This window comes from Indicator indicator, chromosome 1 (genome assembly GCF_027791375.1).
Source record: "Indicator indicator isolate 239-I01 chromosome 1, UM_Iind_1.1, whole genome shotgun sequence".
NCBI classification, from domain to species: domain Eukaryota; kingdom Metazoa; phylum Chordata; class Aves; order Piciformes; family Indicatoridae; genus Indicator; species Indicator indicator.
The window spans coordinates 116,968,631-116,994,382 of record NC_072010.1 but is presented as its reverse complement, the minus strand read 5'-3'; the positions used below and the strand labels follow the sequence as shown (position 1 = coordinate 116,994,382).

Genomic DNA, 25,752 nt, shown 5'->3' with positions numbered 1-25,752 from the left:
CCAGGAGAAAGAGGTAAGATAGAGGTATACTTTTGGGTCATGCAGGTGACCTAAGGGCTTGCTCTACACATAGCTATTTCTTATTCCTGATTTATTTATATATATTATAGGTGTCCTCATTCAGTGTGAGCCATTGTTTAGTTTAATCTGAAGTAAATTAAGCAGGAACAAGTCCATATGGAATAAAGCCCTAAGAACAGATTTGATGTCCCTTGTCTTTTGAAAGTAATTAAATGTGTCTATAGATTCTTTTTCAGGGGAGCTTTGCAAAGACAAGACTGCCTACTGCCATTATCCTAGCTTTAAAACACATTGTCCTCTATCTATTGCCTATCCCACCAGATTAAATTATCAGATACTAACTGCCCAGATCAACTTCAGTCTGATATTCAGTATAACAAACAAGCACGAGCTTCATTAACCTTTATACATGCAATAGGTGTGAAGGTCAGGATATAGACTGGAATAGCCTCTTTACTATCGTGTTACAGACCACAGGTTGCAGGCACCTTCTTTCAAACTGCAGCGTCTCAGTAACAGAGCAAGACCCATTAGTCCGAGTCCTATGGTACCTGCAATTAGATCCACAAAAGGATTCAAGCACTGAAATCTGCCTCTGGGATCATCAAAGCACCTACTCCCAGGGGCAACTAAAAACCAGAGGCACATCAGTCTTGGCTGTACAGTTTCCTAGAGCCTAAAAAATGTTGCTTTACAGTGTGCCTGGACAGAGGCCAGCCTCTGCCACCCAGAGCAGGTTGACCCGAGTCTCGCAGACCCGAGCAACATGCACTGGTTATGGGTTTATTCTTCTTTGCTGAAGGGACGCAGACCCTCTGGGGTTTCCATAGCAGGAATGCAACTGCTGGTGTTTCGCTCCCCTTTGTATTTAACAGCTTAATCGTCACAGCTCTAAAGTGCTCTGTCCTGCCCCATCGCTTTTGCCTAAGGAGCTTTTGGATATGCGTGCTGCACCGCACTGCCAGGCTTCTGGACACAGAGGCTTGCAGGGTGCCGGGAAGAGACGAAGGGCCCCTGGAGAAGCCACCTGCGAGTGGAGGATTCTGCCCTTTACAGGTGTCGGGAGAAACAAGGGCAAGCCCCATACCCTGCTCTGTCCTGCCTGGGAACATCCCGCCCGCGTCCGAGGGGCCACGGAGTGCGCTATGACTCTGAGGCCGCTACCTGTGCCAGGCTGGCAGCAGCACCGGGGAAGGGAGGGCCGGGCCGGGCCGGACCAGCCCAAGACAGGCCACGCCACAGCTGCCCTCCCCGACAAGCGAACGTAGCCCTCAGCTCTCCGCGGTGGCGGGGTGGGAGGCGGCCGGTCCCGGCCCAGGAAGTGACGCCACCCCAGGCACACCTGACTCACCTGGGCAGGCGGCGGCGCTGGCGCTGCTCACCGTGGTGCCGGGCGGGCGGCTGGCTGGCTGGCTGCTGGAGAGCAGCAGCAGCATGGCGCGGGAGAGCGGCTCACCGTGGGCTATGGGACTGCTGAAAACCTTCGAGGAGAGCGAGTTCTGCAGCTGGGAGAAGATCGGCTCGGGTGGGTTCGGGCAGGTGTACAAGGTGCGACACCTCCACTGGAAGACCTGGCTCGCCATCAAGTGTTCGCCCAGCCTCCATGTGGACGAGAAGTAAGGAGCGACGGACTGAGGGACTAGGGAGGGAAGGAGCGAGCGGGAGTAAGCGGCTTTTTCCGCAGGAGCGACCCTCTCCAGGCTCCCCGGAGCTCTCAGTCGCTCTGAGGCTTCTGTGCACATGCAGCGGGGAAGCCGCGGAGCGACTGACGGCTGACTGACTGACTTCACAACCCTGCTCAGCTCCCGAGAGTTTACGGATTACTGTTTTAATTTGTTTGTTTGTTCTGTTATTGTGGGGGTGTTTTTTGTTTGTTCGATTTGGTTGTGGGGTTTTTCCTTGTTTTCTCGTGGCTCGGCTTACAGAAGGCATGTAAATATAGGTAGTTGTGCTTAACGGCAGTCTAAACTCATCTGAGGCCAAACGAGATACACAAACACAGCCTGTGCAAAACTTTATTTTTGAGAAACAAATCAAGCCATGGGCTATAGCCCATATGAGTTACAAGCTCATACAATGTTACAGGTCTTGGGAGTGTGCTGGCGAAAAAGAACAAACTGGCCCAGGACAGCCGCAGGCTAACAGGGCCGGAGCTACAGCCGATCTCCCAGCCCTGTTTACCAACAGCCACAACGGGTATGAAGGCCTGACTAAACGCGGCCAGGAGAGCCGCGCAATTAATTATTCCCTAGGCAAACGTGGCCTTTGCCACACTTAAGCGAAGGCCGGACCAACACCTTTAGTTGTATATAATGGGGCTGGCCTCCCTCAAAGAATAAGCTATGTTGCTTAGCCACTTGCAGCAGCTTGGGAACAGTCGCCGCACGGCTGCAGCGTAGGGCTTGCCCATTCCCTCGGAGCCATTTGGAAGGCATTTTGCCCTGCCCTAGTCATGCATGTACTGGCTTGTGCTAAAGCGTTAACGCCTGCTACAGCTCTGAAGGTCATGGAAGGCAGTCCTGAACGGGAAGGGTAGGAGGAGTGAAAATGCCAAATGGGATCCGGGGGCTTCTCAGGCCTGCCGTGTCTCACTCTACCTTGAGAAAAGCCAGTCCTTTGGCTTGTGTTTGCAGGTGTGTTTAGTTGTATCTTCTGTGTGATAGATGGTGGTGGTAAGCAGCAGGGGGGTGTTGGGGTGTGGGCGCTGCAGCTGTCTTTCAGGAGTGGATGCTGAAAGGAGACGTGCTGGGAAAGACGTTCTCCAGCTTCCCTTCAGGGCCAGCACTTCTCCCTGCATCTGCCCGGGATGCACTCTCACTGAGTAGGCCACAATGGAGCTGTAAGTATTGCAGGTAAAGATACCACATGTTGAGAACCCTTTCCAGCTTGGTTGCTCTCTCTGACTAGCTGTGGCCTGTGCTGGAGGACGGTCGGCTGTGCAGTGCTCATACAGTGTGTGCGTGTGTGTGGTGGAGGCCTCTCAAGTAGAGCTCTGATTCCCTAAGTGAAGAAGGCTGACAGGTGTGTCTTTAGAAATGTCCTTCTGTTTTGAGGCACAGTAGTGATTTCCCAGCAGGTGTGTATCAATGCAGAAGGAGATGAATATGACCAAGCTGTCTTCATGGAGTTTTTCCAACTCCACCTTGATCTTTGGGAACTCTGCCAACTTACTAGCTGATTCTGCAGTTAATTTTTTGAGATGTGGGTTGGTTCAGTCACAAAAGACTTCCCTTGTGATTCCTGCAGGAGGAATGATTGGCCCAAGATTGAACACATTTGTAATCCTGTCTTCTACAAGATTACTAGGGTAGTTGGGCATCTTGTCCTTCGTGTGAATTGCTGGCTTTGCTGTAGGCATGGCTTATATAGTATAGGAAATGAGATAAAATGTCACTTTCTTTTAAAAGAGGAGAGGGAGAACTTAATATAGGCCTGGGGTAACTGTGTTTGTGAATCAAAAGGGAAAGACCTCAAAGTGGCAGAGGGTGTTTTATTGTGTTAACCTGCAAGCTCTCCTACCATTAAAACTCCAAAGCAGTTTTCAGAATTGGTGCTTGTTGAGACTTAAGGAAATAGTACCATAGCTGACTATTTTTTTCAGTTAAACATCTGTTAAAAATAAGCCAGAATATTTGCTATGTTTTTTATTTTTGGAATACACCTAGAAATTTACTCAAAAGTTAATTTTCAGTCTGAGACAAAGGATGCTGCCACCTATTTTAATATGAACAATTGATTTTGAGAGTTGCTACCAAATTTCTATATTTAATGTATTCAATGTGCAACAGAGAACCACCTGTCCCTCAGTGCCTATGAGGTGTGCAGGTGTTGGAGAGACCATGTGAACACACAGTACAATAAACTGAAGCAACATAAGAATTTAGGAAATTTGAGGGTATGGGACTCCTGCAGCTCCTACATAACAAACCAATCCTTACAACTAATGTATTTGTTTTACTGCAGAATTTATGCTTCAGATGCTTAAGGGGAGCACTAATTAGAAAGCAGAGGGTCCCTGGCCTTTGAAATGACTGCGTCTGCAAAATAAAGCTAACCAAACTTTCTGTAGTTGGTGATGCTGCCCTGCAAAGAGACTTTTCACCCGAAAAACCTTTCTAAGAAGTTTGTGCCATTCAAGTGGTGAGGTGGGGGGCACAGACAAAATAAAACACCACCTCTTTAGTTTGCAGGTTGAAACAAGCCTATATAATTAGATTGTTGATCCAGAAGATTAATTTGACAACCTGTTTCTTGGAACCTTGTGAAGCAGAGGTTAGAATTACCAGTGGTATCAGAAGCATTAACTGAAAAACAGAAGCTTTTTCTTATTTATTTGGTGCCACATTAAAACTTCATTTGTAATGGCTTGGTGGTGGTAATGCTCTGTAATGTCTTACTGTGTTTCTCTAGACAGTAAGAGATTTGGAGTAATTCCCTTGGCAGTTATCACACCATAAAGCCAAATGGCCTCAAGCAGAAGAAACACTGAATGTACAGCCAGAAGCATTTTTACCTTTAAACCAAAGCCCTCTCAGGTGATCAAGGCAAATTCCACTCCTAACACCTTATTTACTCACACTGGCTGTCTCCTGAGATTGCATTTCCCACATGCGACTAAAGATGCTGTCAAGATGGGAAGGTTCAGTGTAAGCCTGAGGAAGGTGTGACCCAGAAAGATGGGGGAGCCTCTGCCCCAGGACTTGCAGTGGACAGTGCAAAGTCCCTTCTCTTTACTCATGTTGGCCAGAATGGAAGTGTGGTCTGGAGACAAAAAAGTGGTGCAATCGGAGAGAACAACCTGGAATCCTTTGTGGATTACCTGTAGATGACCATAAATGTGCAAACTATAAAGAGTATGAATGATGTAACAGTTCCCAGAGAGGGCTTTTCACTGGAGGTTTTAGGTGGTGGGAGTGGAAAGGTCTGCTGTCTTGAGTGGAGGAAAAAAAAAAAAAAAGGCAAATAAAAAACCCCAAAGTGCCTTACTCTACAGGACCTGGATTTAGGAGAAGAATAGAACTTAGAAATTTAGCAAGTTTTAGAAGTGTCTTGTTGTTAGCAGCCATTACATTTGTTTGGTGATAAAGTGAAGAATATCTGTTCTGGTGGTCTCTGGATGTGTAGGTAGAACTTAAGAGGTAACTCACATCCCCCACTGGAGAACAGCATGGCTGTATGGGACTGGATTTCCCCTGGGCTGGGAGAAGCCTGTCTGCTCAGCATCTGGAGGTGGTTCATACAAATGGCCTTGCTACAGGTTTTCAGGGCTTTTTGAGTTTCTGTGGAGCAATTTTAACTGCTTGATCCCAGACTCCATTAGGAAAATGTGAAGGTAGTGGTGGTGGACTATAAAACTGCAAGGACCGCCTTGTGAGTTTAAACTTGTGTTTTTATAACATGGTGTTATCTCTAGGGTATTGGATACGTGCAAATGTGGATAGAGTCACGATTTGTGCTTTCTTGTGGCAGGGTTTGTGGAACAAGGGTTGGGCTCTGGTTGTGGGGGGTGAGGCAGTGAGCAAGAGTAAGTCCCTTGTCTCTCCAGGAGAATCTAAAGAATGCAGCCCTATCCATTCAGAGTCTGACTTTGAGTGGAAGCAGACAGCTGTTTCAAAGATATTGGTGGTCGCTTGTTCGTGTTCGGTTAGCAATTGCTTTGAAAATGGCTGATCTATCCTGGACTCTGTGACAGAAATGCTATTTGGCACTGAACCCAGGGCTGGATCTCTTTGTGTATGTGCCCCTGTCTTTTAATATTGTTATATGGGGAAGTGTGTGCACCCTGTGATTTGCAAGAGCTCAGGGGCCCTGTGTGCAAGACTTTTTATTACTGTGTTAGGATCTAGTACTGAAAGAAGAAGGGAATGGAGCTAAGGTGCTTGGAGAAGGTAATTCTGACTCTTTAATCATATAGGTGTTAGATGAGAAATTCTATTACAGTAGTGGCTATTCCCATGCTTCTTCACTGGAAAACCTCATGAAGAGCTTTTATTTTCCTCCATTTTGTAGGGAAGTGTTTCTTGGTTATAGTGCAGAATGATTTCTAAGTGCCAGGAGTAATTGAGTAGCGTCACTCCTCCTATCCCATGCTTTGTTAAATGTGAGCTTGAAAGATACCTACTTACTGTGGACCATAAGTTATCCATGGGACAGCAGTATGCCCTTGTGGCCAAGAAGGCCAGTATCATCCCAAGGTGCATCAAGAAGAGTGTGTCCAGCAGGTCATAGGAGGTTCTCTCAGCCCTTGACACAGCCCTAGTGAGACCACATCTGGAGTATTGTGTCCAGTTGTGGGCTCCCCAGTTGAAAAGGGACTGGGGTATGTTAGAAAATGTCCAACAGAGGGCTATGAGGATGATTAAGGAACTGGAACATTTGTCTTTTGAGGAAAGGCTGAGAGACCTGGGACTGTTTAGTCTGGAGAACAGAAGACTGAGAGGGTATCTTACTAATGTTTACCAATATCTGAAGGGTGGATGTCAAGAAGGGGGCAGTCTCTTTTCACCGATGCCCAGTGATAGGACAAGAGGTAACGGACACAAACTGAAATGCAGGAAGTTCTTCCTCAATGTGAGGAAAAACCTACAATAAAGTTGATGAAGCACTGGAACAGGCTGCCTAGAGAGCTTTTAAAGTCTCTTTCCCTAGAGATTTTGGAGACCCATCTGGACACATTTCTGTGTGACCTGCCCCAGGTGATCCTGCTTTGGCAAGGGGATTTTGGACTCCGGAGGTCCCTTCCAACCCCTACGATTCTATGATACAGCATCCTTTGTTGAAGCATTAACACTTGTGTATTGAAGCGAAGGGCACACTGAGAACACCATAGACCATGCTGAGTGCCAGTAGCACCTTGTACTATGAGAAAAAGGAAGGAAAAGACCTTTCATCTTTGCCTCATGGAGCAGATCTTGGTTTAAGGAGCTGTTTATGTTAATGCAATTAATGCAAGGGCGCTCCAGCACTTGGCTAATGACTGAGTTGTATTTTGTCTCTATTTCTTTTGTCTTTTCTCCTTTTCTAAAGGTGACAGGTCTGTATTTGAAAACTCCCCAGCTGTAGAGATAACCGATTCAGAGCTGAACAATTTGAATATGGGAGGATGCTAAAGGTGACAATTGCTTGTATGGGGCTTTTGTTTGAACAGCCAAATTAGATAAAGGGCACTTGCTTGTTAATTAGTCAGTTAATTCACTCATCTAACAGGGTCTGGTTGAAGCAGACAGGAAGCTTTCTCTTTTCTTATTCTCTCTTATTTTTTCTACCTCTTTTTTTTTTTTTTTTTTTTTTTTGGTCCTTTCTTACTATTTTACTCTTCCCCGTCCCCCTTTTCTTCTTCTCTTCCCCGTCCCCCTTTTCTTCTTCTCTTCCCCGTCCCCCTTTTCTTCTTCTCTTCCCCGTCCCCCTTTTCTTCTTCTCTTCCCCGTCCCCTTTCTTCTTCTCTCCCGTCCCCTTCGTCCCCCTTTTCTTCTTCTCTTCCCCGTCCCCCTTTTCTTCTTCTCTTCCCCGTCCCCCTTTTCTTCTTCTCTTCCCCGTCCCCCTTTTCTTCTCTCGTCCCCTTTCTTCCTTCCCGTCCCCCTTTTCTTCTTCTCTTCCCCGTCCCCCTTTTCTTCTTCTCTTCCCCGTCCCCTTTCTTCTCTTCCCGTCCCCCTTTTCTTCTTCTCTTCCCCGTCCCCCTTTTCTTCTTCTCTTCCCCGTCCCCCTTTTCTTCTTCTCTTCCCCGTCCCCCTTTTCTTCTTCTCTTCCCCGTCCCCCCACCCCCCCTGCCCCTGCTTTCCATTTTTTTCCCCTCTTTTTCCATTTTTTTCAGTCTGTGATTTTGTTGAAATGAAATTCTGTCTTCCTAGGGAAAAACTTTCTGAGTTTGCTAGCCCCGGAAGCCTGTCTCTGGGATTCTAGTGGTTCTTGTTAGGCTTTACCTGTTGCTGGGCTCTTGCCTTGCCTTGGAGGGCTCAGACAGGTACTTTACATCCCTGACTCCAGAGCTCAGCCCGCTGAAGCCTGGTGAATTATGCTGGCTATGCATGTGGCTTGGGGGCAAGGAGTTGGTTGCATTATTCATAGGCGCTCCCTTGCAGCGTGCCAAAGAGCAAACTGGGTGCTTGTCTACAAAGGCAATTATTTCACAAGCAAGCTGCTGTAGGGAGCAGCAGTTGCCAACATGGTTAATAGAGAGAAAAGAGTTGCCTTATCTTTCTTTTATTTTTTTACTTTCAGTGTGTACATCCCTCTCAAACCATTTTTCAGTCTGATCTTGCCTCTGAAATAGGTCTGCTGCCTCTTGCTAGGCTAGACTCACCCCTAGGGTGAAATGTTAACTGCACTGGGTTATTGCAGGCTGCTACAGCTGATGAGGAGCAGGCAGCTCATCTGGGCAAACATAACTTTGTGCTTCCTGCAGCAGGGAAAGGGGCTGGGAACACGGAAGTGTCCTAATGCAGGATCTAAGGGCTAAATGACAGCTCCCAAAAATGCTCCCAAGTGGGAGCAGAGTGCCCCTTGCAGGCTGTGTTTGTGTCATCATGGTGCATGCTGCCCCCTGGGTGCTGCTCCAGGCATTGGTGAGGGGACATACGGGAAGGAGAGACTTCACTACACTAAGGCTGGACTTGGTATCTTCAATTCTTAGAAATGGTGCCTTTTTTACAAAAAAAAAAAAAAAAAAAAAAAAAAAGTAAAGTAAGTCTGATTTCGCTGATAGCTCTCCTGTGGCAGGAGCTCCCACAGTGGTTAAGTGGCATCTCTTGTTAGTGACAAAGGGCACAAATGGCAACTGGGTCAGGATTGGTCCCCAGATATTTTCCAGCTCTCAGAAACTGGCAGAGGGGACAGATGACAGAGCTTCCTGCCTTGGGGAGCATCTTTCTTCTGATCCATTGTTGTGGCCACTGTGAATGTTCTTGCTGGGCTTTGTATTTAAACCCTGAGTTTTCCAGGAGAGCTGGTCATCGCAAAATGCCTGTGGAGAAACAGCAAAGCAATGTGGTTGTTTTGAGTTTTTTCTTGTTTGTTTTGTGGTGTTGTTTTTGTTTTTTCTTTTTAAAGTGAGACTTGCTGTTTACCAGGTGTCTGTGTCAAAACTTGGTCCTGTTACTTCAGGTACTGTTCTCCATTAAATAGTGTGCACACCTTGGGTACTTTATAGAAACTGTTGTGTAGTGAGAGGGGGTGTGTTCAGGAAATGTTGCCTATCTGACCCTCCTGTGCCCTCTTTTGTGAATTAGTTGGTGGCAGCAACAGTGATGCGTCAGTACCCCTGGCACAAAACTGCCCTAGGTACTGTCCATCGTCACTGATAATGAAGGTTTTGAGAGACTGGAAGTTCTTTCACCTATCATGTGTAGCTTGTCTTTGGGGGTGCAGTCACCCTGGGGAGGTGGCCTTGTTTCCTCTTTCCAACTCAATGCCTACCAGGTCCTCATAGGCTGTTGCAACTCCTGTGTGAGGTGCAGGGTGAGAGCATGGCAATAAAGGGTCTTGACCTGGGAGGCTGCAGCTTGGCCTGACTAACAATGCTCTGCAAGGTCAGGCTAAAGCGACCTGTAAACAACCTAGGGGTGCTCATTACGTGTGCCAGTGCTGGGCCTGTTACATCACCAAAAATGGTGCACCGGGATTCTTTGGCATTTGCTGGAGCTGATTCAGCATAGTATTGGAGTTGCCAAATCTGGGGTTTGAGGATGAGGAAGCTTTTGCTGTATCCCGCTAGCTATAGCAGGTGGCCTGCTCCCCTAAGTGGTGGGTCCTGGGGTTTCTTTTCCCAAGGTCTGTGCCTGTGTACTGGCAGCCTGTGCCTGCAGAGCAGCTGAACAATGCTGTCTGTGCTCTCTCCTGATTAACACTGTCTTATGACTCACAAAAAGTTAATGACTTTAGCTCAAGGAGTTACGGCAGTGGTAAATCTGGGCACTACATGTATCGTCCTCCTTCTTAATAGCACAGCAGAAACATCAAAGCAGGGAGATGGCCTTTATGCCTGGGATATTTACACAACTCACGTGTGGATCAGCAGCTGCAAGCTCCCTACCATTAGAAGCATAAAACAAAGTTAGTAAATGTGGAAATAGACCTGGAGCACAGGCTGGTGAAATGTAGCATGGTTTGTCCAAGTGGTGGTCATGAAATGTGTTTAATAGAATATTTTGCACATGTTTGTCGAGGGGAGAAACAGCTATTCTATCTTTCACCCTCTGCTCTCTTTCCTTCCAGGGAGCGCATGGAGTTATTGGAAGAAGCCAGGAAAATGGAGATGGCAAAGTTTCGCTACATCCTTCCTGTTTATGGCATCTGTAAAGAGCCAGTTGGTTTGGTCATGGAATACATGGAAACAGGATCACTGGAAAAGCTCCTGGCCTCTGAACCTCTGCCCTGGGAACTGCGCTTCCGCATCATCCATGAGACAGCTGTGGGGATGAACTTCCTGCACTGCATGTCCCCTCCATTACTCCATCTGGACCTCAAGCCTGCAAACATCCTGCTTGATGCCCACTATCATGTCAAGGTATGCACTGGACACTCTCTGCCAGGGACCCACCTTTGGATACTTTTTTGTGGCTCCTGCCAAACCCAAAGGCCTGGGAGAAACCATCAACAATCCTTTTCATAGAATCCTAGAATTGTTTTGCTTGGAAAAGACCTTTAAGGTCATTGAATAAGAAAAATACTCACCAACCAAACCCCTCCAATCTCCAAACTTCTCCACCTGATTTATGCACCGTTTTGGTACATAACTGAGGTAGAGTTAGGAAGCTTATGAGAACTCTCTTAAAACGTTAGGAGGGTGCTTGTGTAGTGAACTCTGGTTTTGAGACCTAATGGGTCCTGCTATAATTTTTTTTTATTTTATTTTTTGCAGCAGGGTTATAAAGCAGGGAGAGAAGAGCAATTTGAACTTCTAAATAATCTATGCCACTTTCACAGCTCTCAGCTGTAATCTTGTTCTGTCTAGGTCCTTCGGGCTTTGTAGGCTCCACTAAATACCCAAACCTCATTTACAGTTGCAGTCCAGAGAAGCCTTCCCAGAGGCAACTCCTTTTCTTTCATTTGCTCAGAGCATGTACAGTGAAGAAGTAGCTCTGTCCTGACTTTATGCATATCAGACATGACTTAAGGGAATCTTTGTGGCTGTATCAGTATGAAGTTCTCTTTTAATCCATTTTCAGAGTAAGCTTAGCAAACTTGTTGTCCTTCTCTGTTGGAGGTTCTGTTTTGACAGCTGGACTAAGGAGGTTGTTCTTGCTTTCTGATGCTTTGTTTTGGAGAGGAAAGACACCAAAACACATATTTTTTTCCCTTTTGGGAGTGGGGGGGGGAGGGGAGGGAGATAGTGGGGGTGATTTTGGCTTTCCCCCTCCCCGAATCAGTGGCCAAACCTCCTAACTTTTGACCTTCAGGATTAATCATGCTGAATGGCTGATAAAACCTAGTACAAGTAGTCATAGATTTTTATCAGTGCCATCATCCATCTGCTCCCTGTTTTCCTATCCCACTCAAACTGGCCGGGCAGCTTTGGTCTTTCTGTACCATTCTAAAAGTGAAGTTTTCATTAAGGAATATATCTCTTCCAATGTCATGAGAGGGTTGGAGCCTTAAGAGGTGTGTGCCTCGAATGAAATCATACCTGTGACAGTCTCAGCATTTTCACTAAGCCTCTTAGTGGTTTACTTCTTGGAAGGATTTTGTTCCTGGCATAGGAGGCATCTACAAGTGGTACATGATATTATGACTTTCTGGTCATAATCATCAGGATCTGAACTGCTGAAAGTGTATCCTTGCACACTGGTGCTGAGAGGCCCTTGCTGAGTGTTTATTTACTTGAAGTTTGTGCTTGCTTGCATAACTTCTGAAATTCCTAATTCTTGACTCATCTATGAGCCAAGATATGAAGGCTCTATTTTCCTCACTGTTTCAGGAGGCTGAAATGCTGCCTGATATTCTGCCTGCTCTGTAGTCTATATCTGGATGGTGATGTAATGTAAGGGGCAAAGTGCAAAATGTACCAAAAAGGAGAGAAAAAAACAAACCCCAAACATCTTACTGGTGAGGTCATCCCTAAACGGTTGTTACTTGCTCTGTGTGTAAAAGCTATGAGGGTCTTCAGACCGTTTCTGTTCCATTCCAAGTTCAGAAGAATGGTCAAACCTTTTTATAGTCAGTATTTAACATCTACAGATGTCTTTGAAATGCCTGTGAGCAGCAAAGCAGACATAGGAACCTATATGCAAAATAAGAGATGTACATATTCTGTGAGGTGCCTTCACTTTAAAAATGTGGCCCCAAACCTTCTTTTTGTGTGATGTGAAACTTGTAATTAAATTTCAGACCCTGCAGCTTGACTTAATGTGCATTTTCTTGCTGAAAGGCTAGTCAAGCTGTTGATTGAAGTGTTTTTGCTTTTTAAATGTTAGCATTAATTTACTAGGTGACCTGTCCCTAATAGAATCCTAAAGTGAGTGAAGAGATGTTGCAGACTGCAAAAGAAGAGTTTGGAGGTAGGGAGGGTTTGTATGAACTGTTTGCCCTTGAGCCAGGAAACAGTCTTCCAATGGAGCACATTAGAAATGCTTCTGAGCCATATTGCTAGTTAAATGGAAACACACCCTTCTTTTTACCAGCACAATGCTTACTGTAAAAACCCCAGGTGAGGATGATGACTAACACAGTAGTGTTGCACAGAACTTATCATCAAGTGGGTGCCTCCATATCATAAAGCTGTCTCCGGTGTATTACATAAGCGTGTGCTGAATTTTGTTCTTGGGAGGATAATTAGGAGGCTGGCATTGGCCTGAGCACTGAGCAGAGATGTAGATGGACAGGTATTAACTTTTTTGAAGGCATGTTGGGGGATTCCTTGGTGACTTTAAATGTATGTATATAATCTGTACAATGAAAGATGAGGCTTTGCTGATGTGTGTTGTTTTGTTTGTTTGTTTTGGAGGATGGATGCATGCCTGTCTCCTCCCTTGTGAGTGGTGGTGGAGCTCAGTACTAACAGGAGCCTGAGCCTGGAGCTCCCTTCCCCACCATATCATGCTCTGTCTTTGTTGCCTGAAGCAGTGCGGCTTTCTTGGGATTTCCACACCCAGGCAGGTTTTTGCTGGCAGGGATCAGCTTTCATTTAGTTGTTTTTTCTTAATGTCAACCTGTTCTAATTGTACCAGCAAGATCCCCCCTGCCCCTTTCTCTAGGGTTCCATATATTCAGCTTTCCAATATTTATAGGCTAGCACCTCGTTTTTGCTTAACTGAATCATTTCTTATGAGCTTGTTCTTCAACTCTCCTGCCTTCCATACACATTCTGGATGTACCCCTGAGCAGCCTGTGATGTGGCAATCGTTTGCAGGGAACCGTGGCTGGGGAAACAATGCCACATTCCAGCACTGCCTCTGTGGGCTGTTAGTTTGCTGTTCCCTGCTCAGATGTGAACATCTCTCCAGGGCCCTCAGTAGAATACACCACCCCCTTGATGCAGTAGTCTCATACCCTAACTTGTTGCCAGCTACCATGCCCACATGCTTCCCAGGTTTCTTATTGTCAATATCTCATGGTTAAGTGTTAATTTTGCTCAAGTATTTAAAATTAAGTCAACCTGCAACTTAATACTTTCAGGCAAAACCATTTTTTGTAAGTTCTTGTTTCTCTTACTTATCCATTCATTTTATTTGCAGCTCCTCACCTTGCTTTATATATATGCACATAAACTCACACACTTGGGTATATCTGTGTGGGTACATGCACACACAGAGGGAAATTCCACCAGTTATTTTTCATCTCCCAGATTTTGTTTTTGAAGAATGTAAAAACTGGAATAGCTGGTCGGAGCTGTGCACTGTTTTAAGTTCACTTGTAGCTGCTTTTATTTTTTTTTTCTCCTAATGCTTCAATTTAAACTAGCATGAAGTTGCTGCTGTGTTGTACTGTGTCACAGGTTGCCTCTGTGGTCTTCACTTTTATTTGCTTTAGCTGAAGAATGGGCTGCAAAATTTCTCAGTTTGGAGATAGAAGAAGCCTAGTCAGATGGCAAATTTGTTTATCAGAAAGCTTCTTAGTGTAGGTTGTTAACTGTAGGTCACAGTAATACCCAGAGGCCAGCCTAGTAAAGAGCAGGTTGGCTCTTTTTATTAGACTAGATGATGTAGTTAACACAGACTTTTTTTCCTTTTTTTAATCAACTGTAAATATTCCATTGTTACTAGAAATGAGAAGAGGCTTTGTTGTTTTGGGTGTCCCTTCTCCCTGTTTCCCACCCCTCCACCTGATCAAGGTTTCAGTGTAGGGCTGTTGTTACATGGCACTTTAATCCCAACCAAAAAAGCTGGTTTTCAACTTGATGAATTCTCTAATTGTGCTGGGGAGACATACCACCCCCCCAGGGGAGGGAACAAGACCATCCCTATTACAGTAATGCAGATTTATGGTGGAGTTCTTCACAGAGAGAGTTGTTAGACATTGGAATGTGCTGTCCAGGGAGGTGGTGGAGTCACCATCCTTGGAGGTGTTCAAGAGGGGATTGGACGTGGCACTTGGTGACATGGTTTAGTAGTCATGAGGTCTTGGGTGACAGGTTGGACTTTGATGATCCTTGAGGTCTTTTCCAACCTTACTGATTCTGTGATCAAAATGGATATTTGACCATGGCTTTGGTTTCTGCTGCTTCTGAAGAGAGCATTACAAAAGTCACACTTGAAACAGGTTTTGAGGAGTTAGGGTTTCAGGGCACGTTGGAAAAGGACAGAAATACAGTCTGTTTCAGAAAGGCTTCTTTCAGTAGCTAAGGAAGTGTGTTCATTAATACTGAAGTAAAGACTTAAGTTTGAAGTGCAGATGCTTGGAAGTAGTTTTTATTGCTACTTTGTTAGCAGTCCAAATCTGTGACCCACGTCAGTGTTAAAAATTTCTGCCATTTCTTAATGAACAAAATTGTAACATTTAGCCTTTCTCCCCTACCCCCAGGAAAAAACCAAACAAGGCTGACGTTCTCTCTCTTTCCCCAGCAAACACCCCAAAACCTCATAGACAAACGTGGTTGTGTTCTCTTATATTCAAGTGCACAGAGACTTTGGTCAGAGACAAATACTGGATATGCCAGCAGTGATTAAAAATTAATCTGATGGCTCTGTTACCTATTTGATGAAGTAAACCTTTTGCTGAGCTCTGAGTCCATTGCAGTGGGTTCTTGAGTCTTATTTGCAGAAACACGACATGCAGCATCAGAAGCTAAGTGCACACTTCAGGATGGCCTGTCAGGAGTCATCAGTGAAAGCACATTCCAAGCTCTGATTCTTGTTCCTGGAGTGTTTGGGAATAGCCGACTTCAGTAACCATTGTAGTGATTTCAAAAAAATAACTTGACAAACTCAAAGCATCTAAAGCTTTGGAAGTGTTTTCTAGAATGAAAATGTCCACAGATGTCAGAAGCGTAGAAAGACCTGTGCGCACAGTATGCTCAGTTTAAAACAAAACTAAAAAAAAACAACCAAAACACACACAGGGGGGGGAAAAAAAAAAGGCAGCAAAACCAAAACAACGAAGCCCTGAAAGAAAAGAACTCCGAAAATGTCTTCAAATTTTGGAGTCTCTCAGTAAATTAAGTGCTGCTGGGAAGTGGACAGGAAAATACGTTCAGCTCCGCTCCCCAGTCACCACTCACGTGTTTGTTCTCATGCAGACCTTGAAAGAGCAGAGATGGAGCGAGCTGTCTGAACATGAACAATCCCACTGTCTGCGTGGGTTTTGGCCAATGTGTTTTCTCTTCTTCCTACCTCTTCACCGCATGTTTTGCATGAAGCAGTCTGTCGCCTCCATGTCTCTTCTTAACTCTGCTGATATTAGGTATGCTTTTGAAGCATGATGGGAGCCACCTGAAATAACTGATAGGAGGAGTGAGATTATGGGTTCTGTTGGATCAGAGAGCAGGGCAAATCCCACGGTGGGCTGCAAGAGCTAGTGGGGGACGCGGAGGAAGAAGTAGGGAGGGGCGCTTCGCTTTTGCTACCTTCTGCAAGGGTGCCTTGTGTTGCAGAATTAGATACCTGGCAAGCAATTTAAAGGCAAAATAGGTAAGTTAAGTGGCTGCATTTTCCACCCACAGTACAGTTCCCACTGATGTTTAAAGAAACTGCATGGCAAAATACACCATGCAGTGTGGAAAATTTACGCTAAAGGAAATAATAAAGCTACAAAAGCTGTCTGCAGAATCTTACTCTTTTGTTGCAGCCTGGAAGATAATAGTTCTCCAACTCCCAGTGCTTTCTGCAGAATTTGATGTGATTGACACTCTGCAGATGAATTTCCTATTAGTTGGTATAAAACCTAGTCCTTCACGGTAGGTGGGGACAGATTCACACAGTAAAGTTCTTTGTAGCCTGAGGGGGATGCACTATGTACCTTAGCTGTTTCTTGGTTTGTTTGTAGGCTGAGACTGAGACCTTTTCTGTCTAGTGTGCTTAGCCTCTTGTCTTAGCCCTTAGCCTTTGATTCATGCAGTGTAGCTGGTGGCTCTTAGCACAGGAGTGTCACTATGCTGTCTGCATTTCACCTCTTTTTCTTAGCTTGCACAGAAGGAAACCCGGTATTGTTTAGACAAAGAGGATGGTGTATTATTTAATTATGCCTGCATGCCATATGGATTTCTTGAGGTGTGTTTAAGTCTCTGCTTCATGTTAATCAAAGGACAGCAGCGCTTCACCAAGTCAGATCTGCTCAGACTTGCAGCAGTTGGTTCACTTATTAACCTGACACCATGGGCTTGTATGATGCTGGGGTTGTGCTTTTGTTCTCTTGTGGCACATTAAGCACCCCAAACTCATGCAGCACTTCCTGTGGCATTCAATTCAGCTCTTCCCAGAATAAGTTGGCTTGCAAACCTGAGTTTCTTGGTTGTTTACTGCTTTCCTGGACTCCAGTGCTTAGTTTGAGGAGGCCAGTAATCTCCCTCTGACAGCGTGGCCCTACAAGCATGAGAAACGATTCTTCCAGATGACTTTGCTTTTTTTTTTTTTTTTTTTTCCTTTTTTTTCCCCTCTCCTTTTTTCTTCTCAAGTTATTCTCACATCACCCCATAGAGCTGAGATACAGGTGGACAACAGGTTGGATATACTTGTGTGCTAGGGTACAGGACTTTGACAGTTCCTGAGAATGCATTCAGTTGAGTTCCTTGTCCCTGGGAGAAGTTCTTCCTGGAGTTGTGTGGGTTGCTTTGTTTGTGTTATGTCAAAGGAAGATTCCTACTACTTGAAGACCGATGGCTGCGTAGCCTGCCTGTTCTCCACAAGACTGAAGCTGGCAGCAGGTTTCTCCCTTTCCAGTAATGGATACGTGTTAGGACTGGCTTTGTGGTAATGTTTAGACAGAAACTTCTGTAAGTGTAAGGTTGGAGCCTATTAAAAAAAAAGGGCACATTTAAAATTATGCTTGTTTGAGGGAGAACTTTCCCCTTGTACTCAGCTCTGGTGAGGCCACACCTTGAGTATTGTGTCCAGTTTTGGGCACCTCAGTACATGAGATGTCGAGGTGCTGAAGTGAGTGCAGAGAAGGGCAATGAAGCTGGTGAAGGGCCTGGAGAATAAATCTGATGAAGAGCGACTGAAAGAGCTGGGGCTGTTTAGTTTGAAGAAGAGGAAGCTGAGGAACTGCTGTCTACAACTACCTGAAAGGATGTTGTAGAGAGGCTGGTGCTGGTCTCTTCCTCCAGGTAATTAGTGATAGAGCAAGAGGGAACGGCCTCAAGCTGCAACTGGTTTAGACTGGACATTAGGAAAAATTTTTTCATAGAAAGAGTGGTCAGGCATTGGGATGAGCTGCCCAGGGTCACCAACCCTGGATGTGTTTAAAGGTCGCTTGGATGTCGTGCTTGGGGATATGGTTCAGGGGTGAACCTTGTGGAGTAGGGTTATCGGTTGGACTTGGTGATCCTGAGGGTCTCTTCCAACCTCATTCTGTGAAAGGAGAAGCTGTGAAGATCAGATCAAAAGGGGAATGAGTCACTGAAAAACCAGGGTTATTTGTTAGATAAAAAGAGTGTGAAAGTCAGGAAAGGGGGAATCTTATCTGACTTATAAACAAAAAAAAGAGTGGGCTGAGTGATCTTCTGAGTGACTTCTCTTGAAATTTCCACTTAACATAATAGACATTTTTTACCAGTGGGAAATAACTAAGACAAAGGAAATTCCTTGCCTATCTGTTTGCTTGATGATTGGGTATGCCTGTGAGAGCAAATGAATGCATATTTGTTTGACACTTCAAATTAAAGTGGAGGTGTGTTTTTCCTTTTTAGAAACTTGCTGTCACTTGTTTTGTTCATTTCAGCTGTGTTCACTGCGTCACTGCACCAGCTTGCCATATCTCCTAGTTGCCGAAAAGAATTCCCTGCGTGGGTTTTTGCTATGTGTGTGTGTTTTGGTCTGGGTTTTCTTAACACTTGGTGCCTCTGGTGTTGAGCTTAGTCCTTATTAGCATGGTCAATGTAATAGCAATATCTGAAAGAGCAATTTTCTTGAACTCATTGGAGAGGTTATGGTATGAAAACAGGTGCCCAGAACATAGTATACAATGTGAGGTTGCATAGGGCAAGAGGGTGGCAGAACCAATAATTATGTTAAAATAGTTTGCACTAGCTAAATTTGACTAGTTTTAAATTACAATAAATTGTCTTTTCTCTTTGTTGTCTTTGTTGTATAGTGGGCCAACAAGTTGCAGCTTGCAAAAAACATCTTTTATAGTTTTCTTTTCCCCTTTCTTTTTGTGTGTATGGGGTTTGTTTGTTTGTTTGTTTGTTTGGGGTTCTTTTGTTGTTTGGTTTGGGTTTTTTAGTTTAACCATAACGAAAAGTCTACCATTGTGTTATGCTTCCAGAGATGGTATCTTAGCTTAGTATTTCTGAATGGCAGCCTGCTATATTTTGTTGGGTCATCCTGGTTACATGTAGAGTTGTTTGCTAACACCTTTGAAGTCTAATGGTAGCATGCACTTCTCTTCCCTTCTTCCTCCTCCATTTTTTGCAGATTTCTGACTTTGGACTTGCAAAGTGCAATGGCTTGTCCCATTCCCATGATATCAGCATGGATGGCTTGTGTGGCACTATTGCGTACCTTCCTCCGGAGCGCATCAAAGAGAAAAACAGGTGTTTTGACACCAAACATGATGTGTACAGGTCAGTTAACTATGCAAATACTTAAAAGCACTTTAATGCTGTAAAATGAGTCCTCTTTTTCTTTTCTGCTTGTAACACCTGATTGAGCATGAAACCCATAAATCTGTTTGGAGCCTCATCTTGCGAAGAGTCACATTTGACTTTTTGCAAAGTGTTTATAGGGCAGAAAGTTGCAGCTAGTCTTGAGAGTTGCTATGCTAAGTAACATTTATTAGGGACTGGTGTGGGAAACACTCCAGCCATCTTTAATTTCCCCATGGAAAGGTACCTCCTCACCTACTTTTTGAGTCTGTGACAAAATTCCTAGTTATCTTCAGTGAATTTCATCACTATGTCTGGTTCTTCTTTCATGGTAAAATTATTGGGAAAAGAAAATCATAGCTTTAGATTAAAAGGTCATATTCTAAATGAAATGTATGTCTTTAAAGTCATCTTGTAGGGTAGTATTAACAAAAATCCACAGCAATCCTTTGCTGCTCTCTGATTGTGTCAGTGTTGGAGAGCAGTAGTTGGTGAATGTTACCAAGAACTCAGCAGCCTCCAGCAAGACCCTATGTTTGCTGCCTGAGGTTCTTCCCTGCATAAATTACACTTTCAAATCCTGGTTTGTGCCTGCATCTTGCTTGTCTGTGTGTTCATCAGATGAATTAGATGCAGAGGTGGAGAACCAAAGAAAACAAATTATAATTCTATGAAGTTTTTTGCCTTTTTTGCTGAGTTTGTTGGGTTTTTTTAAAGCTTTTCTAGAATTTTTTATCATTTATTTTTAGCTTTTCCATTGTGATTTGGGGAGTTCTTACACAGAAGAAGCCTTTTGCAGGTGAGTTCAATTTGGTGTGGGTTGTGTTGGGTTTTTTTCTTTCTTTCTCCTGTTAATAAGCATGTTTCCTGCCCCCACCAGCCCCTGATTACATGCATATCCTCCAAATTCCCACAGCCTTGTATGGCAGACACATTTAAGCTTTCTAATTCTGATTGCAAATGTAAGTCTTCCTTTGTCTTAAATGTGGAAGCAGAATCTCTATTGCTGCAGAAGGCCCTAATCTGTACCTTTTTGCTTCTACTGTAGCATGCTGTACAGATCCAGGTTAGCATGTGACCTACATGGATTTCTGGTATGTCTGGCAAACAGTGCAGACCAAAGCCACTTGGTAGGGAACTGTGCTGTTGTCAGAAACAGCTTTCCAGTAGAGGGGTTCTGTTGTTTATTTGTGGATTGTGGGTACAGATTTTGTTCTTAAAAAAAAAAAAAAAAAGAAGGAGCTGTCTCTGAGAATAAGCCTTGTTCCACCCCATAGTAAATGCACCAATCAACAGGCAACTATTTATTCTCAATGACTTTTCCTGTGTGTATGACTAGCCTATGTATAGCAAACATGCTTGAACAGGTTCCAGTCTACTATTACATTTTCTCCAGGTGAGAGATCCTATTTAGCTCCATAGTTTCTAAATAAAATCTGTGTTTCTGCTTTCTCACAGCAGTAATAGAAATCCAAAGAGAGGCAGCAAAGAGCTGTTTGAGCTTTTTCCTTTGTTTCTGTGTCTTTTAAGGGTGGACAGAGCACATGGTCACCCACTGACAATTGTTTTTAACTAACATACAGGAAGTAGGTGTTACTGCATTGACAAATGGGTTGTGGGAGAATAAGACCAACTTCTTTTTCCCTGTTGATAAAGGAAAGCACTCTGAATCTAGGGGGAAAAAGTGCATAAAAACAAAGTTTCAGCCTAATACATTGTTAATGCTCTTAGACAAAATAAATATAATTTCTTTTGCTGGAACATCTTAATTTTGTGTGTCTTCGCTTTTACAGAAGAAAACAACATTTTACATATTATGGTAAAAGTAGTTAAAGGCCACCGCCCAGAGCTACCTGCTGTTTCCAAATCCAGACCTCATTCATGTAATAACTTGATCAAACTGATGCAAAAATGTTGGCAAGATGATCCTGGTGAACGGCCAACATTTCAAGGTAAGATTTCCTCGTAACTTGGCTGCCCATTTATTCTTCTATGACTCACGTTATTGCTCAAGACTGTTAATCGTTGGGGTAAATGCTCTGAACCTCTGTGACAGAATAAATAGAGCACATTGTATGGTGGAGACAATGATACAGGCCACTTACTCATTTGTGGAGGAAGGGATTATCTGGGGACATGTCTAACCATGACAGTGTTATGTAAACACGTCAGAAATAAGACCTGTACGGAGCCAGCTGAACCATTTAACCAGAAATTCTATTAATTTCTGACTGTTTATCAGGGCATATGCCAAGCTGGAGCTGCTGTGGTTTTCTCCATACCACAGTGCTAAAGGCCCTGCCTCTTGAAATTTACTGCTGTGTGCTGAGAAGTGGAATTGTTTTCTTGTAAGAAAACAATTTGTACTGTCATTTTTCTGGCAACAAAAAGCAATTCCGATGAAAGGCTTGAACTTACCCAAAGCACTTGTTAAAAATTCAAATGTGCAGAAGGATGTAGTGAGTGTTATTTCCAGGTAGCTTCATTTAGCGTTAATGAGAGTGATTTGCCTCTTCCCTCTCCTCCTAGCCAAACAAGGTATGGGGACTTCAGGGAAGAGGGATCCCATCTTTTCAAAAACATGTGCCTAAATCTGCCAGCAGTAGTCTGTTTTCCATTTCACAGTCTTGCAGTGTAGCCACCCTGTAACACCAGTCTGGTCTGAATGTGAAAATGAATCGTTTGGTCAACCCTATGCACGCTTTGCCTAGTTATACACTTGTACCTCCTAGTGAGATGCTAGGTGGTGTAGTCAAAATTTGCAGTTGTTCTCCCACAGTATCTGAAAGCTGTTAAGCTCTAATGGTAGAAACAGGCAGCAGAGCATCTCAGAAAAGTCTCCTATTAAAAAAATGTAACAAAACCTTCTTTTGCTGTCTTTGAAGAAATCACTTCAGAAACAGAGGTGCTTTGTGAAAAACCAGATGAAGAAACAAAAGAGATGGTAACTCAGGACCTCAACACCAAGAATTCCCCAGAGCAGCAGCCTCAGGTATTTTCTCTTCCTGTTTGTTCAAGTGCAGTAAGTTTTGTGAGGAACTGTTTCCTCTGTGATCTGTATCTTCCCAAGCAGCTTTCTCTTCGCTGCTCTTGAGCACCCTCTTGTCTCATAGAAGTGAGTCTTGGTGAAGGACCAGAATACAAAAGTGACACCAGATGCATGGACAATCTCAAAAAACTTCAGTGCAGGACTAAGTGCAAGTAGATACTAGACTGTCAAGGGAGAGCGTGGCAGTTAGGACATGAAGGCTGGAACTGTGTGAACGTGACCAATCTTAAAAAACACTGTGGACAGAAGAGCCATGTGGCTTTAGTGGCTATGTGAGTACTGATGAGAGCTGCCCTCCTGCATCTGAAAATTTTCAGTGGCTTTATTCGTAGGTTTCATTTAATACAAATAATGTTTAAACTAACAAATGTCTGCTTCTACAGAACCTCATGCTCAGTTTTCTTTGCTGACTTTTCTAAACTGCTTGTGTCCTTCTCTTGAAGGGGGTGTCTCCATTGTCCCAGCCAAAACAGGAGCCTGCTCTACCATCAGTTAAGGATTACAGTCTCTCAGAGTTGTTGTCCCAGCTGGATTCAGGGATTTCACAGACTATGGAAGGCCCTGAGGATCTCAGCCGCAGCTCTTCTGAGTCCAAACTCGCTGCCAGTGACAAGCGGCTTTCAGGAGTTTCATCTGTAGATTCAGCTTTTTCATCCAGAGGCTCCCTTTCCCTTTCCTTTGAAAGGGAGAGTTCAGGTAATGGTCAGGGGCTTTTTGGGTTTGGTTGGTTATGGGTTTTGTGGTGTTTTTTTTTTCTTTAATAGTTTGTACTGGGGCATGGGAGTTGGAGAGTAGTCATATGAAAAAAATGCATTCTGGAAATTGCTGTCAGCCTTGCTTTCTCTCACTGTCAGTGCTACAAATGTGTTCACTGGAGGTGATTATTTCAAGAAAAAAAAATAAAAGGTGGTTCCCACCCACATGATCTAAGGAAAAATAATAAATCTCATTTACTTTTATGGGAACTCTGGTAACTTTTTCAAAGCAATTACACAGTCACATAAAGGTTGGTTGGAAGGGAGCTCGCCTAGTCTGGAGTCCCACTCAAAGTGGGACTAAAGCCAATGCCCAGTCAGGTCAGCTGAGTTCAAGGCTTTTTCAGTATGAGCACCTACTGTTTTAGAAGACTCAAGCCACCTTCTCAGCAGCCTCCATGAACATTGTAATAAAACGCCCTGCTGTTGCACACAACGCCTCTCTCCTTTCAATGCAAAACTCCTAACTTCTATTCTCCAGTTAGGCAAACAATGCTTAGTACAGGGAGATCAACCAGAGCATCCTTTGTTTTATCATTCAGAGTAAGTGGGGCTCCAAATCTGACCTGAAAGTGTTCTTTCTTCTGCGGGGAAGGGAGAGGGGGAAGAGGGGAGGATATTTTCTTGCAGTCAAGTCATTGCTGAAGCCACCAGATATGTTACCTACAGGCAAGCAAGGTTTGATGAATATCAGCATTGTGATGGTGGTTTTTTTATAGAATAGTTTGGGTTGGAAGGGACTTTTAAAGGTTGTTTAGTCCAACCCCAGCTTCAATGAGCAGAGACATCTTCAATTAGATCAGGTTGCTCAGAGCTCCATCCAACCTGGCCTTGCATTTTTCCAGGGATGGGGCATCCACTACCTCTCTGGCAAACTTGTTCCAGTGTTTCACCACCCTCATTGTAAAAAAAATGTCTTACTTATATCCATCTAGATATCGGTACTACAGACATACAGAAGAGGAAACTAACAGAGGCCATTTTATCTGGAGATACCAGCAAGCTGATGAAGATCCTCCAGCCTCAAGATGTTGATATTGTTTTAGATGGGAACTCCAGTCTTTTGCACTTGGCTGTTGAAGCTGGTCAAGAAGAATGCGTCAAATGGCTCCTCCTGTACAATGCTAACCCTAACCTCACCAACAAGAAAGGATCCACCCCTCTTCACATAGCCATTGAGAAGAAGTTTAAAAGCATTGCGGAGCTGATTATGGCTAGGAAAATCAATGTTAATGCCAAAGATGAGGATCAGTGGACTGCTCTTCACTTTGCTGCCCAAAATGGGGATGATTTCAGCACCAAAATGCTGCTCGATAAGAATGCATCCTTAAATGAGGTAGATTTTGAAGGCAGAGCCCCCATCCACATAGCCTGTCAGTATGGCCAAGAGAATATTGTGCGCATCTTCCTGAGAAGAGGTGTCAATGTAGACATCAAAGGAAAGGATGACTGGGTGCCGCTGCACTATGCTGCCTGGCAAGGTCATCTCCCCATCGTGAAGCTTCTGGCCAAGCAGCAGGGTGCAAACGTCAATGTGCAGACTGTAGACGGGAGGACCTCGCTGCACTTGGCCGCTCAACGAGGACACTACCGCGTGGCTCGGCTGCTCATCGACCTGGAGTCGGACGTCAACATACAGAACACGCTCTTGCAGACTGCCCTCCATATAGCTGCTGAGACCGGGCACACAAGCACCTCCAGGCTGCTCCTTAAACACGGTGCAGACATCGAGGCGGCAACGGCAGAAGGATACACTGCGCTGCACCTGGCATCTCGCAGCGGCCACGTTGCAACGACTAAGCTGCTGATAGATGAAGGGGCCAATGTTCTAGCCAGAGGCCCTTTCAATAGGACAGCGTTGCATCTTGCTGCAGAAAATGGGCACTCTGAAGTAGTAGAAGAACTGGTCAGTTCAGAAAATATCGATGTTTCTGACAGTGAAGGGTTTGCAGCTCTTCACCTGGCTGCACGAGGAGGGCACACAAAAACAGTTGAGGTTCTTCTGCAGCGCGGGGCACGCTCTAGCATGCAAAGGCCCACAGATCAGACCCTGCTACAGATTGCTCAGCAGAGCAGCAACGGCTCAGTTGCCATGTTGTTAAGTGATACTTAAGCAGAAAGTACAGGACTTGCTACCTTTCTACCTGGTGTGAGAAGGCTGATGGAGCTTGGCTCATTGGGCCCTTCTCCATTTGTGCAGTGGCCTGCTCATCAGCAATGTTAGCTGATGGACTTGAGGGGCAACCAGCAGAAGTTACCTGTGTTTGATTGTACAAGCGAGAGCACACATGGACTAAAGCCAGATCCAAGGCCAAGCACTGGAGTCTGCCATGTTGTGGTGTGTATCGGTCACTCTGCACATGCCTGCCTTGCCTGTACATTGATATTTTTTCCTCCCAAGGATGTTGTGAGAGAAGGATGAAACTCGTGGGTTTCCCCCTTGCTTTTAAAGGCAAAACTAATTTAAGAGCTACCATTCTGCTTTTTTATGTTATTCCCACCCCACCCCGAAAAAAGGAAAAAAAAGTAGATTCTGTGTTTGTTGTAAAGATCTATATTTTGGGCTGAAAACCTCCAGCATAAGATAAAGCATAACACAAATCTGCTTGAAGTTAATGCAAAAGATAAGGAAAAGGCTATTTAAGATATAGCTAATCATATTACCATGTCAGAAGGTGCTTTCTTCAATAGAAACCCTGATTATAGACTTCCATGTACTCAAAATGCATTAAGACAGACTTACTAACAAAGCAGGA

At 44.4% G+C, this 25,752-nt stretch overlaps 1 protein-coding gene across 1 annotated transcript; it reads left to right on the top strand.

Annotated features, from left to right (window-relative positions):
* Positions 1–1,368: 1,368 nt before the first annotated feature.
* On the top strand, positions 1,369–25,109 carry RIPK4 (receptor interacting serine/threonine kinase 4). The gene is made up of 9 exons (XM_054384348.1): positions 1,369–1,414; positions 1,446–1,637; positions 10,231–10,522; positions 19,023–19,171; positions 19,942–19,991; positions 20,986–21,144; positions 22,078–22,184; positions 22,685–22,937; positions 23,932–25,109. Exons 2-9 carry the CDS (start codon positions 1,456–1,458, stop codon positions 25,107–25,109), a joined length of 2,370 nt encoding a protein of 789 aa, XP_054240323.1. The 5' UTR covers positions 1,369–1,414; positions 1,446–1,455.
* Positions 25,110–25,752: the final 643 nt, after the last annotated feature.

Bases quoted from the DNA above. Each gene is read 5' to 3' on its own strand.
- RIPK4 (XM_054384348.1), top strand. From the start codon at position 1,456: ATGGCGCGGGAGAGCGGCTCACCGTGGGCTATGGGACTGCTGAAAACC. The intron at 21,145-22,077 runs GTAAGATTTCCT...CTGTCTTTGAAG, and splicing joins TGAACGGCCAACATTTCAAG to AAATCACTTCAGAAACAGAG. The intron at 22,938-23,931 runs GTAATGGTCAGG...ATATCCATCTAG, and splicing joins CTTTGAAAGGGAGAGTTCAG to ATATCGGTACTACAGACATA.